The sequence below is a fragment of the Drosophila eugracilis genome, unplaced genomic scaffold, assembly GCF_018153835.1.
Source record: "Drosophila eugracilis isolate 14026-0451.02 unplaced genomic scaffold, ASM1815383v1 contig_2154, whole genome shotgun sequence".
Classification (NCBI taxonomy): Eukaryota; Metazoa; Arthropoda; class Insecta; order Diptera; family Drosophilidae; genus Drosophila; species Drosophila eugracilis.
In genome coordinates this window covers 8,594,636-8,609,703 of record NW_024573038.1, presented here as the reverse complement: position 1 = coordinate 8,609,703, position 15,068 = coordinate 8,594,636, and the positions used below count along the sequence as shown (strand labels likewise).

The following is a 15,068-nucleotide window of genomic DNA, read 5'->3' as shown; positions in this document are numbered from 1 at the left end:
TTACTTTTTTTTACTCTCTTGTGGTTGGTATTTTTTATGGTTTTTACTTAAGGTTTTTTGTTTTTTTTTTTTATTAAAAAATCTACAATTGCATTTAAAGCTAAAAAATATGACTTAACTGTAAGTTTTTATTTACAGATGTTTTGGGTGTTTTCTTAATTCTTTTTTTTTTATATATATTTTACTTAATCATTTTTTCGTCTCCTTAATTTTTGTTTACTTCGCCGCGCGTTAAATTCTACATTTTTTCATGGTTTCGTTTTCATTTTTTTACTTTCTGTTTTTATAAACTTTTTAGAGTACGATCTACTGGCTATATATATATAATATATATAAACACGGCTTACGGCTTGCTTAAGAACCTAAACCCTAGCTATATTTCTTACTGCTTCTTTTTTTTGTTTTGTGTTTTCAATTTGAGCCTTCTTTCTGTTCGGTTTTTCTAACTTGTTCTAGAGACGGCGACGACAAAGTGTTGTGAAAACGAAAAATAATTTTGTGGACTTTTTGGGCTTGGAAACATTTACCTTGCTTGTGGAGAGCTGAGCTGAGGAATCTGTTTTGGTTTTTTTTCTCTTTAACACTTGGGTCGCACTTTTAACTAGTTTTTTTTTTGTATAAGTTTAGTTTATATATGTTTTCATTTTTTAGTTTAATTTTTAGCATTTAGTTTTTAGGTTAAAAACAACATCACTTGGTTTCACGTTTGATTTGAATTGCGTGTTTCTTTCGCTTTATACAAAGGAAATTTGTTTATCGTTTTACATTTAATTTAGTTAATTTGATTTAATTTAAGCAAGTTTTTCAAACTTTCAAAACAAACTAAACTGGTGGATGGCAGCCTCCTCTCCCCTCCCATCTCTTCCCTGCTCCCCCTCTCTAAGCTGAAGTTTAACACAGATTAATGCACTGGTAAAAAAGATGATCTCTCAACCTCATCATCGGACCTCATCTTATTTCTATTTTCTCATAGTTCTACCTACAGTCGAGCTTGTCTAACAGGAATTTAGTTTTCTTTAGAAAATTGATTTTTTTTAAGTTATTAAAAACATCCAAAAATTATCATTTTCGACTTACGAAATATTCAAAAATTCTCAGAATTAGTTAAACTTTAAATAAAATTCACGTTAGAGAAGTTCGACTGTACGACTGTTCTAGGGCTGCTCCCGCTTGAATTGCGGCCACCCGTTCGACACCGAATCCTAGGAGGACTCATAGCCGAACCAGGCGGCCGACGAATGCTATTCACCGCCCGCTCCGCCCGCCCCACCGAAGCTATTGAAGTGTCGTACCGCTCCCGGTGCCGCCGCCGCTCCAAATTGCAAACTCAGCTCGAAGAGACGGCGGGCGTGCAACTGCTGTTGCTGCTGCTGGTGGTGATGGTGCTGCTGGTGATGATGATGCTGATAGTGATGGTGCTGGTGCAGCGGATTCAAGTTGAGATGGCCACCGAGTACGGAGGATGTGGAACCAGCGGGCGAGGCAGAACTGGGCGGCTGAAGCGGTAAACCACTATTACTACCGGCGCCGGGTGACAATTGGGAATTGCTACTGGTACCGCCGCCGACGGTCTGTTGCTGGGAATGTTGCAACTGATCGCTGGTATGGAACAGGTGCGGATGGTGGGCGGGATTTAGGTGCGGATGCTGGTGCGGATGTGGATGCGGGTGGTGTGGATGTTGATAGCGCATTGGATCCATGTACATGGCGGCTGCTGCAGCGGCTGCTATGCTGGATGCCTGCTGTTGTTGCTGTTGTTGTTGTTGTTGCTGGTGGTGTTTAACTTGCTCCTCGTTATTGTTGTTGTTATTATTGTTGTTGGTGCTGCTATTGTTGTTGTTATTATTGTTGTTATTAGCCTGATTGCCAGCAGAGGAGCTGCCCAGCGGACTTTGTGGCGACATCACCTGGCTGGTCATCGTTGCCGATGAACCCGCACTGGAAGATGGTGTATTCGGTGTATGTTGCTGCTGTTGATGTTGCTGTTGCTGCTGCTGTTGCTGGTGTTGTTGCTGCTGCTGCTGCTGTTGTTGCTGCTGCTGCTGTTGCTGTTGCTGTTGCTGGCTTAGACTATTAAGGGATGCAGGAGTGGACGCAGCTGCAGCTGAGTTCGACTCCTGGATTTCTGATTGCTAGTGGGCCGCCAACTGATGCGCCGCTACTGCCGAGGATTGCATATTCTGTGGGCTCAGCATGGGCGGACTATGGGAGTGGGAATGGGTGCCCATTGGACTGCCATGCATATCGTGATGCGGATGATAGCCACCATGATGCATATGACCCGGCGGCATGCCGTCCATCATATCACCGCCCAACGTATTTGGCGGCGTCATTCGCTTCTCCTTTTGCCGCCGATTGCAGAACCAAACGCGCACCACTTCCTTCTCCAGTTGCAAGGAGTCGGCCAGCGAGGTGATCTCCTGGGCCGATGGCTTCGGCTGCTTGTGGAAATGCTGTTCCAGTGCCCCCTTAACGCTCACCTCGATGCTGGTGCGTTTCTTGCGCTTACGCCCCTGGGCGGCAATCTTGTCAATGGACGTCGGTGAGCCCGTTGTGGAATCCGCCTCCTCCAGCCATTTCTGCAACAGTGGCTTCAGCTTGCACATGTTCTTGAAGCTCAATTGCAGGGCCTCGAATCGGCAAATGGTTGTCTGAGAGAATACGTTGCCGTAGAGGGTGCCCAATGCCAGGCCCACATCGGCCTGGGTGAAGCCCAACTTGATCCTTCGCTGCTTAAACTGCTTGGCAAAGGCCTCCAGATCATCGGATGTGGGGGTGTCCTCCTCTCCGCCGCTGATAGCATCCCGATCGCCACCGCCCATATGATGGTGTATGTGCAACTGTGGCGACTCGCCGCGCAATGCATGATGCAGTGGAGCCACACTCTGATGATGGGCCGCTGCAGCCGCATGTGCCGGATGATGCAGCATCCCGTTCATGGCATGATGGTACTGCAACGGTGAACCGCCCGTTGACGCATAGTGTCCGGCGTGTGGAGCATGCCAGGCAGCATGGGGCGAGGCCATGCCCTGTTGGATGCGCGTTTGCTGGGAGAGATGTGACATCTCTTGCTTCACAGTATCCGCAGCAACGGCAGCGGCGGCGGGATGATGGTGAGTATGATGGCTTTGCAGTGACCATGGATCCGGATGTAGGGCACTCCATGAGCCCAATCCTGAACCGGGACCCAATCCGAGACCGGTGCCATTACCCTGACCATTTGGCGATGGCGACGAGGGCAACTGATGATGGGCAGCTGCTGCGGCGGCGGCATGATGATGATGATGATGTTGCATATACTTCATCTCACCGGCATCTGCGGCGGAACGCGGCGACGAGGTGTGATAGCCACCGCCACCGAGGGCCATGTCCAGATCACCGCTCGGCGGTGTCATGTACGAGGTCGCGGCCATCCCCACCGCTCTGGGGCTGTTCAGGCCCTCCACGCTGGCGGGGTAGGGCTCCAAGTTGGGGCTCAGTTTAACGACTTTGTACACCGATCGATCGAAAGGAAGACCAGGGTCCCTATGCTCATTCCACTCGAACCGTGAGGCAACCGTCTTGACGTCTTTTACGGGCAACGTGGCAGGCGCAAAAATATATTCTATATTGGGTTTGTTTTTTCCCTTTTTTTTTTTTGGTTTTTTAACTTATTTTATTTTGTTTTTTTTTGGGGGGGCGTGGCCCTCTATCGCGCTCAACAAGTTTTTTTTTTCAGCGTTTCAATAAGAAAATCCGACGGCAAATTTGCTTGGTTTGAGTTTCACGTTTATCTTGGCTTGACTAGCGTTTGGCTAATTATTTGTTTTATTTGGTTATGAAATTTCTCTTCTTTTTATTTTAAGAACTTCGTTTAGCACTCTTAACACTTGGCACTTGATTTTTTTTTTCTTCTTTTTTTTATGACGAATTTCGAGGGAAATTTCGCTTTAACTCTGATTGAGATTCAGATTCGGTTAGAGATGTGTTTGTTTTCTTCTATAACGTAGCTGACCGATTCGACCGAAGCGCCGATATGAGATTATGTTGTTTGAGTTTTGAGATTGAGAAGTCAAGACAGACAGCCGAGTGTAGAGCCCAGGAAAAATTCACGTGCAGACTCGTAGAGCTATCGAAGTGAACTAACGTCATGTCTCGCACGGCAGCTCTACGTTGAGCGCTCTCGACGCTCGTCGTTCTGTCACACGTATACGTTTACGCACACATCTAAGCCGTTTCGTTAGCACACACACCCCTGCGAGCGTAACCAGTTTGTATGCTGGCCTTCCAGCCTTCTATTGGTGTGAAGAGTACGGCCAGTTGGGTAGCCAAGAGCGAGATAGCCTGAACAACGAATAACTGGAAGTGAGACTTGCGCTCTATTGGGTTCGCTATATTCCAGCGTTACGCCCCCAAAAAGCAGAAGCAGAAGAAGCAACAAAAAAAAAAAAAAAAAAAAAAAAAGAAGAGTAGGAAAAAAAAAAAGAAGAGCCGGCACGACGAGGAGTAGTTTCCTCAATGCATTCCCATGCAGAGTGACATTTTTAATTGCCCTCCCAAACAGTGCGAGTGAGAAAGAGCGAGAGCTGAGGCAACGGCGCATCTCTCTGGGTTTTTTCGTCCCTTTTAATCGGGAATAAGGATGGATCCCTGTTTTCCTTTGGAGCTTTTGCCATCCAGGACTGCTCTCTCCCTCATTTTGGGGGGAGCTTTGTTTCAGTTCCTTGCTGCTCCTTGGCCAGACAACTTTTCCTTTCGTTTTTTGTGTTCTGTGAGTGCGTTTGGGGGGGAAAATTGAGGGAAATTTTCTGTTTCTTTTTTAGAAACATATTAGTAAGAACTCGTGACAAAGGCTAAGGAATTAAACAAATAAATAGAACAAATATTTAAGCTTTTACCGATGTGATTTTAACAAGAACAAGTCTGTGTTTAGATACAACTTTATGGCCAAGTTAACATTTGTTTAGCATTAAACGGTTATAACAAGTTATTAACATTTAATATGAGTTGAGAGAGTGGAAAGTGGTTTTTTAGTTAATTAATATTATATAATTAGTCTGGTTAGGCAGCTCTTTGGCAGCTCTTTTGAAGGAATTTGTTTATAAACTTAAAGAAAAATAAGTTTAAATGTTAAAAGATTAAAAAATACTAAGTAAATTAAGTTATAAACTTTAATATTCCGTATTAACATTTACAATTTCCTTAATTTTGTTAATAAACATAACTTTAACTTAACTCTTAAACCATAAAGCAGCCTTAGCAATCTCTTATATTTTTCCTTTTCTTATGCCTAACAGTTTTCTTTGTTTTCCTACCCAAAAAAGTGCCTTTCTTTTACACCTTAACATCTCTTTCTTTCTGGGCTTTGTGCTTTTTGACTTTGTTTTGACCAGTTTACTGTTAAATTATAACCCCCTGACAATAGCCTTTGATTTACTTTATCTGTCAACTTCATTGATTCTACGAACAGTTTTGCGAAATTGCCAGCCAATTTGCATGGCTAAAGAAATGGCCAGCTTTTATAGTTTTTAGCCACTTTTGTCTTTCAGTGTAAAGTTTTTTGAGTTTTTTGAGTTTTTTGATTTAGTGGAGCGTTGGGGGACAATGGCAAGAATCGAACGGAAAACATATAAAATCTAAGCTGAGACAATGAATGAATGAAAACAAAGATAAACAAAAGATTTTAAAGTATTTTTCGGTTTTTTAAGAAGTTTTTTTATTAATTTGTTATACAATTTTTGAAGTTTATTTAAGAGAAATTTCTACTTAAACTATTTACTACGTTACGTTAAAAGTTGCCCCTTTTAAGTACTTAATGTATATCTGCTTATCTGCTTTACCCTTCATATTTTCTCTTAATAAACCCTAAGTCTTTTCCCCTATTAATATATTTACGCCACCCTTCCACCCCCACTAGCATTCTTAACATAGTTTTAAACCTCTTCTTTGAGGCAGGTCAAGAGCTCAATCAAAAAATTATGCAAACTAAGGTCATCCAACCGAGCAGACGCAAGCCAGACAAGTTCAAACGTATTTGCATGAAATTTGTTTACGTTTTCTGTTTTTTTTTTTGTTTTTTTTTTTTTTGGTACCATGACCATATCCTTTGGCCACGCACTTGGGCATAATTAATAAGCCAACACAGAACGAGCGCTTCCAACCCGAGTGACAAAATAAAGTCACAGTCACTCTCCTGCGCTCATTGTCAGTCCTTAGACAAAAATTTACATGATAATTAGGTGGCGGCGCTAAATAACAATAACAACAACAGTAGAAAAAAAAGATGCTATTTAAATTTCAAATGTCGAAGGAGAAAATCCTGTTTCCTCTGCTGCTGCTGTTGCTGGCCATCCTCCCTCTGTGAGTCTGTTTTTTCCTTCCATATGCTAAATGCGCACGCGCCGCGTTTTTGGTTTTTGTGGCCAGGAAAGGACTTGTTGCATAATTAAGCGCCGCATGCGAGTGAAAATATAAAAAAAAAAATGGTAAAAAAAAGGGAAAAAAATATAACTAAACGCTGCGTTTATGAATGGAGGAGATCTCGTGGCGGACGCGAACGCGGCTGCGACCACGGCGCCGTTGATTTGGATGATAATGAGCCCGATTAGCATTTTGGCTGCATTTTTATATGGCCATCTACCTTAAGTTTATGCCAGGTTCCCCCCCCCTCTGATATCACACCTCGTTTCGGCACAGCACTTGTTGCTTATAATTATTAGCATAATTTTACTTCTTATTTTGCATTAATTTGTTGCCAATGTCTGGCTAGCAAAAAATAAAAATCTGCTTTGGTAATTAAAGTGCCATAATTTCCGAATCAAGACATATAAACTGGTCTGCTTTTGATCGCCTTGTTTATCGCGCAATACGGTTAATGTTTTTATATATAAACTCACTAAATATGCCAATCTATATATATGTATTAAGTAATTTGTGGCAAATGCAAAGCAATTTTATACGTTTAAGCTGTTTCTGATGCCTTTGGAGAGGATTTTTGGTAGGAGAAACATTACTTTATGGGCTTTGCCAGAAGCGGAATTAAGTCTGTCAGTGGGAGTGAGTTTATTTTAGTTTAAAGTTATAGTAACTTGGTTTTAACTTTAACAAATTAAGTTAATTTTACAACAATGAGTAGTTTTTAAAGAGAGTTTGTGGACTTTTCAACTTTAACTTTCTCTTTTAGCAAGACAAAAAGCTGCCTCATCTTCTAGATGCCAGCTTCCTTCTAACCATAAACATGATCTCCTTAGAGAAAACCCCCTTTGATTTCTTAGGTAACCCCGAGAAGAATCGATTAAGAACCTTTCGCATACAATTAATCCTTACTCTCTTTCCTACCTACATCATCTTCAAATTAAATTTCATGCAAATAATCCTTGCAACCTTCCACCCAACCCCTTCTTACACCCCAACCCCTTCTTACACCCCAACCCCTATCTCCCTGCTCATTTGCAAGCAAAGTTTTCAGTTTTCATTAGGAAGACACATCATGATCATCCTCAGCTGCATCATCCTCATAAGAAACCTCGGACAACTCCTTACCATATGCCCAAACTCTCGATGATTTTTTTTGCGCGCCAAAAGAAGGACGAAAAAAAAAGAACACTTAAGAAAACAACAGGATAGAAGGAAGTCCTGAGGACAACCCTTAAGCCAACCCTTCTTCTTTTTTGGCAAGGTCAACTATCTATCTATCTGTCTGTCTTTCTATCTATCCTTCCTTGTAGGCAAATTGCATATAGGCAAATGCCAATCTCTCCCCCTGTGGATGCAACCCGGTCATTTATCATCTTTTTTTTTTCTTTTTCCCTCCTGCAAATTTTCAATTTTTGCGATTTTGCATGCAGCGACCGTTAAAACCGTCTCTGGTATGCAATCAGGGCATTTATCCTTTTGCGAATCCTTTCACTTTCGCTACCTACCAAGCTCTGCCAGCTCAGCCCAGCAAAGAGTTTGCCAAAAATTCCTTCACAAACACACACACACACACACGCATAGGGAAACATCCTTGCATATCCTTGTCATATGCAAATTAGCCCAGCCAAAAATCGAAAATTTCTGCGTCCCGCCAAAAAATACAACAACAGAAGGTTAGGGAGAAAAAACTGAAAAACTGAAAATGGCAATTGTAGTCGCTTTAGAGAAGAGAAGAGAAGAGAGGAGAGAGAGGGGATAAAGGGTAGTAGAGCCACCCAGCGCCCCGTTTTCGGTTTAAATGCATTTTTAGTCCGCCTCATTGGCTTTTGGCATTGAGGCCGCGTATTCCGCGTAGCCCAACTGTCAATGAGCACCGCTCAAAGGGCAAATATGCAAATTAGTTGGCATTTTTGTTCCCTTTTTTTTATTTTTTATTTATTAACTAATTTATCTCTGCGGCGCTGTGACACGTCCCATAGGCAGAGCGAACCCGTCAGGGTCGTGAATTATTGGCGAACGCCATAGAGGTGGTACGAAAAAAAGCGTTGCAACACCTGGACACATATTTTTTTGTATGCCTCTCTCTGTGGTAAGCGTTGCTTTCAACGCGGGCTAAGTAGTTAAGTGGGTTAGGGCTAGGAGGATTATTAGAGGTTAATATGGGGATAATAATCGTGAAGATAGTTAGGATGGTAATGGGTATGGTAAAAAACTAAATCAGGACTAAAACTTGCTTAAGAACTTTGCGAATATCTTTTACTTTTATAGTAGGATCATGTTGTATCATTTAGGGTTCAGTTTAATCTCACTAATAACTTCCCTCTCCTAAAAAAGACATTAATGTAATTATCTTTAAAGTTTGCTCAGCCATAAAATAGACTTAAGATAGTCTTAAGATGACAGATACCCATAATTTCTGCACTTTTTCACGCAAGAAAACTCACATTTTACCCATACCCTCTCACTTATACTACAAAATATTTATTTTCTAACCACCTAAACGCTTTCTTAACTACAAAAACCTTACTTTTACCTTCCCAAAAACTAGTTCCATAAAAAAATTAAAAGTTATAAACAATATAACCCCTCATAAATGCACTATAAAATCAGCCATCATCTGCATTTAAGCTTACAAAACATGCATTTGCTTAACTCACTTTCCTGATCTGAGTTTAATCGTTTTTGATTTTGGTTTCATTTTGGTTTTCTTTGGGGGGGGGGGTAACTTCCAGGCCCACAAAGAGAAAAACTAGAAAAATAAATAATTCATTAAGGCATGAAATCTCCATAAACTTCACTTTTGTGTAGTGGCCTGCTGGCCTCTCACTTTCAATCGCCTCGAAATGCAATCAAAAGCACTCTGACTCTGTCACAAGGAAAAATGAAGTACAAAAAATGTAAAAAGAAAAGAAGGAAAACCAACCCAACCCAACCCAAGAAGTGCTTGTTCGGGAAAATGTATGAAAATTAAAACTCTGTTCACACCCACCGAAGTGGCGACAGGAAATTCAACGAAAATACATAGCAGGCCAGCCAGCCAGCCAGCAAAGGGAAAAACATATGTCAATAAAAATCTCTTTTCAAGGGACATTTGCATAATGCAGTCAAAAGGGCAACAACGCGTTCTCCGACTCCGACTCCGACTCTCTTCCTGTGCCCAGGTGACTCTGCGACTTCAAACAGAAAACCCAAACTTGCAAACACAAACTATGGCCTAACTACGGCACGCATATTCCTTTCCTTCGAAAAAAAAAACAAAAAGAAAACAGAAACTGAGTAAAAAAAAAAAAACGATTGCGTCAAACGATATCCATCGCATTTCAGGGGTCGCGGCCTTTGTAGGACCCTGGGGTGCATATCATTAGCGGCCAAAAACAGTGGCACACATTTTCCGACTGACACTTTTTTCCTGGCCTCACCAATATGCATATGCCTCCTGGCACATCAAAGGCCAATCAACTCTTCCAATTGTTTTTATTCGTCGGGTTCTTAGTGTTTTAGTCGAGTCTTATAGGAAGCGGAAGTGAACCCTTCTAACCCTTGAGTTAGCCTGTTCACGAACCATCTGCCTGTATCAGGGGGGGTGAGTATTTCTGAGAAGCGTGGTGAGTTTCCCTTGACCTTGCCATAAAATTTGCAAATTGGAAAGTTTTATTCGAGAAAAATCAAAAATGCTAAGAAGTTTCTTTATGGTTAAATATTTTAAAATATTTATTAAATTTATTAAACTATTTCTATTAAATTTTAAAGGATATTTTGTAAAAATTAAATAATTTGATTAATTATTATTTTAAAATTGTTGTTAAGGCAGCAATCTAAAAATGTAATTTAAATATAAAGTGTATGTAAGCAAGGAAAATAAAGTATAAACCTTAAAAAAAAACCATTTGTTGTTACAGAAATTTACCCATAAAACCCCTCAAAACCCTCTCCTTTCTTACATAATTTCTGTATTTACCTAAAATGTTGGCTAAATGAATTTTAATTGAAACATAAAAGCCATTTTTATTGCATAAATCGCACGCGCCAAGCGAGAGAGACTAAAAACTTGATGGCGCAAATTGCGCAGAAATTGCAAATCGGCCATAAGGCATAAATGAAATTTTTATAATCGAAAACGATTGCCGAAAAAATGGCCCGAAAAGTTGGGCATGCCTCGAATACTGGCTGCCTCTGTCGCTGAAATTGCTTATATACTGTTACTGTTATTGTTATTAACTTTTGCTGGCTGTTGTTGTGACAGTGACAGGATGGCAAAACCAAAAAAAAAAGAAGCAAAACTTTGTGCCGACAAAGACTGGAAAGCTGGACGCCCTGACGTGACATGGTCAAGTTTTATACTTTTTTTTTTGAGTTTTTTGAGTCAAGAGTTGCTAAAAGAAGATCTTTGATCTGCGGGCGGCTGACAACGGGGGTGTATATAGCACGTGCAGAAAAATCTGATGATATCAGCACAGACCCACTATCCTCCAGAGATGTGGCTCAAATCAAAAGACTTCGGACACAAACGCGTTTTCATTGAAACCGCTTTGAGCGCGATGCTTTACACCTGATAACCATACCAAAAAACAAAAGAAGAAGACGTAGTAGAAGCATCCATTGAGGCCGCCACAGGACTGTGATGTAATCAGAGTCTGAAATTCCCGCTGCCCCGGCGATCTGCCGTACGTGATATTGTTAAAAGCTTTTAATTGAAGTCATCTTCTTGCTCAAAACAGGTAGCTGCCCCCAAAGTGCTGTTGTGTCTTGGTGGTTGTCTGCTGCCTTTCGATGTCGAGCATTTTTATGATTAAACTAATTTTTCCTTTACCCATAGCAGGTGATGGTACCCCGTTCTGGCTTCTCCCTACCAATGATCCTCTCACCATTCCTGTGCGTCCCTCTAGCCAAGTTATTTTAATAAACTGCGCGACGTGCCGAGCATTCTGAAATGCGATCAGTTTCAATTTTATTATTGCTCTTTGCGCTTTGGTTGCTTCTGCTTTTTCTGTGCTTTTTCTCTCTGTTTTTAGATTATGTAGCAGGCACTTGTAAGTGTTGTTAGAAGGCAGCCCCAAAGGGGAGTGCCCCGGACACACGGCTGACCAGGCCCAACGTGCTTATTTAACAGTAGCCAGCTAACGTTCATATTTCCCTGTTGTTTGTACCTCTTTGTATAATAATTTAAAGCGGCGTAAAAATATTTTAATGATAAGATATAATGACCGCTTGGGCTGGCGGCAGGCGCTACATCGCTTTTCCAACGGCTCAAGGCAAACAAAGCGTTTAGATGAGGCTTTTGGAAGTTGAAGACTGAAGCGGGCTAGGAATTTTTAAGTTCCATTTGGGTAATAACATAATAATAAGTCAAGAAATATGATAACTAGGCGGTTTATTAGGATTTTAGTTAAGATTTCTAAGCAAGGGTTTTGGTTACTCAAATTGCTTGCATACTTCAAGGCGCAGGAATGTTTGGGAAATTAAAAGGAAAAGTTTTAAGATCTTTTAATGGTTAATTTTATGCTAAAATAGTTTTAAATTTTAATAAATATATATCTAAGAGACATCTGCAAACCATTTTAAAGCTAGAAAAGGTATCTTTTCTGCTTTTCTCTACTCCCAAATCTCCTCTCCCCCTTGAAAAACACCCATCTATTATCCCCACTTTTTCATAAGTCTCCACTTTGTTTGAGGGCAACCTGTACATCGTTTATTTATTTACCAAACCTTACCCCTTGCTATAATTTATGCGCTGCAATGACACTTGCTCATGACCTTATCGACGTCGTCATCGTCGTCGTCATTGCAGCAGTTCGGGGCCCCGGACTTTGGCAACAACTTTGGCCAGAGGCACACTTACTTCGGTTTTTTGTTTTGGCCAGACCTAAACGAAAAACCAATAACAACAATTAAGCACCTATACACGACCAGGGACAACAACAATGAGCCACAGAGAGTTTGCCATGAATTGTATTGTTGCCATTTTTCTTTATGGTTTTATGCGTTTTGGCATAGAGTTCCAGCCAGAGGTGAGTCCAAGGAGAGTTCGATATTGAGCAAATAAATCAATTTATTTCAATTATAATTATAGGCTCGAGTGCAGCAGGCCCAAGCAGAGACTCCACTCTACTCGCTGCATCCTTCTGCCTTGGCCTAAGGGTAATGTTTTCTTTTTTTCTCCCCTCTTTTGAGCGCGCGTGGCCAACTGCTCATTACTTTTGTGGCAGCACACGCCCCGTTTTGGTTATTGAGGCGTAGTTTTGGCCAATTGTTGAAAAATGAAATGGCCTGGCACATAGTTATGGCCCCGCTATCGCATCGGCATCTCCCTCGCTTCTGGCTAGGCTTCATATGTTACATGGAGATGTATAAATTTCTTAACTTTTTGTTGCTTTTCTTTTGATTTTAATCAATAGAATCCTGCCTGTTATTTATAAGCCAGCGCTACTTCACAACTTTATTTGACTGCCTCAAGGTTTGTGCTCTTTGAGCCTTAAGTTTGCTGGGTTTCTTTCTTTGGTTTTTTGTCTTGATTCAGTAAGGCCTGCAAATTATATGCATTACGCATACGCAGCAAGGGAAGACCTCCTTTGGCTTCCAACTTTTGTAAATTAACTTATAAGTGGAGGCCAGCAGAAGTGGCTGCAGCGATGAGTGAGCGATAAGTAAGAGGAATTACAGAGGATTTTAGTTTACATTTTAGTGAAGTTGTGGTGGGTTTTTAATGTTAACTTGAAGGGTAAGTTTAGGAAATCTACAAAAAGTTTGAGGCAAAGAAACTGAAGTTTTAAAATCTAAAAAAATAGCAAAAATAAAGCAATATTTAAAAATTACATCAAAAACTAATCAGCAATACAGGCTAGTCATCTCAATAGTCCTCTGTTAAGTCGTACAACTTACACCCTTTACCCCCACTTGCAGCCTCTAACCTTTAGAAAGAAACTCAAAGTAAATCTTAAATCTTAATCTCGAAACTGTACTGCACCTGCTATCCCCCAGTTGTCAACGCCAGTAGCTGGGGACGGGTAGCCACTCTTCAGAAATAGATGTGTCCGTTCCAAGCCTAAATATACATACCCATACCCAGTGATACCGGCTGCGATGCCTTTGCCAACCTGTCTCACATTTCAAAATACATAATTAAGTATGCACAGCGAGTTTGTTAGATAAAAATCTTAAAAACCCTTAAAAAGCTTTAAGCGCCTAAGACACACAGACACACACACACACTCATATATACACCTGTGTATGAGAGGCAATACTTGATGGATAACTTGATGGGTATCAGAAGAGTTTTTCTCTTCTGTTGGTGACTTTTTTTTTCCAGCTAGAAATACAACAACTATCACGTATTCGATGTATGATACGAAAACACTTTGGCGACAATCATGGGAACGATTTTAGTTTTTTGTTTTTTTGAGATTTGTATGTGTGCGTGGCTAGCTGAGACCATTAAAATGACCAAACCCAAAAGAAGAGGTCAGACCGATAACGAGCGAAAGCTAAAAAGGCAGTTAAGAGGGTCTGGCACCTGATGGTCGGTTTTTAGCCGATTTGTAACAGAAAGCTTTCACATATATATATGTGTCTCCAAAAAAACAAAAACCAAAGCGGTCTTCGGCTGACCAATCAACGACTGAAATCGATAAAGTTTCCCAATGCCACAGAAAGAGAAGAAACTTAATTAAAAGGTCTCTGTTAATGTTGTTAATTTGAAAATATTGTCGAAGGAAACGACCTGACATACCAGGCGAGGCTCTCGAAATCAGACAAAAGAGGCTGCGTTATAAAATCGTAGAAGAAACGCCATAAAAAACGGCAGCCAACAGCATCAACTAATTTTATGGCCCCCGCATTTTGCGTCTGGCGTTGACAGACATCTCGGCGGGATCGTATCGGATCCCCTCCAGTTTACCGCCACCTGGCTAATCAGGCCGCTGTTAATGCAAGTTGATCAACAATTTTTAGCCTGCTGATACAACAAGTTCGTTGCCCAACAACATTTGCTCTAAATATTCCTCAAAGCAAAGCTTGGACAAGCCACAAAACAACATCAAAAACCTTTTAATATCAATAACAAGTTCGTTGCCTAAGTCTTTTGTTTTTGAATTTAAATGAATTACTGGAAATGTGAGAGAATAGTTTAGAAGTAGGTTGGGGGGTTTTATTTTGGTTTAGTATATGTATTAATATAACGGAAAATGCAATGGTATATGGTAAAGATATAGTTCAGGTAGTTCTTAGAGTAAATTCTTAGACATTTTTCACATTTTTTCTAAGATTTTTGTTACCTCAGCTACCTGTCCAACCTAACCCTAACCCTAGTCTTGCCCTCTTACCACCTCAATTAAGGCTTAAATATATGATATCTATGCACTCCCTGCATACAAATCACGCCCATTTGGCCTTAACCAAAATGAAAATTTCACTGAATTTTCAATGCGACAACCGATTTCCTCAATCAAAACGAAGGCATTGAAAATCAAGTCCACCCCGCCCACTCTCAGCTCACCTGTATTCACCTCTAATAATGTTAATAATCAGGCAATATAGACGAAGTTGCAACAGCAACAACAACAACAACAACAACAAAAATAATAATAATAACAAAGCCTGATGCAGTTGGCTTTTTGGGGTGGGTGAACGGATGGGTGGATGGGGCCAATTGCCGCGATTGCTGCGTGGCCTCCGTT

At 40.9% G+C, this 15,068-nt stretch overlaps 1 protein-coding gene across 1 annotated transcript; it reads right to left on the bottom strand.

Annotated features, from left to right (window-relative positions):
- Positions 1 to 621: 621 nt before the first annotated feature.
- LOC108114511 (POU domain protein CF1A) lies at positions 622 to 3,893 on the bottom strand. The gene has a single exon (XM_017225531.2). It carries the CDS (start codon positions 3,411 to 3,413, stop codon positions 2,133 to 2,135), a length of 1,281 nt encoding a protein of 426 aa, XP_017081020.2. The 5' UTR covers positions 3,414 to 3,893; the 3' UTR covers positions 622 to 2,132.
- Positions 3,894 to 15,068: the final 11,175 nt, after the last annotated feature.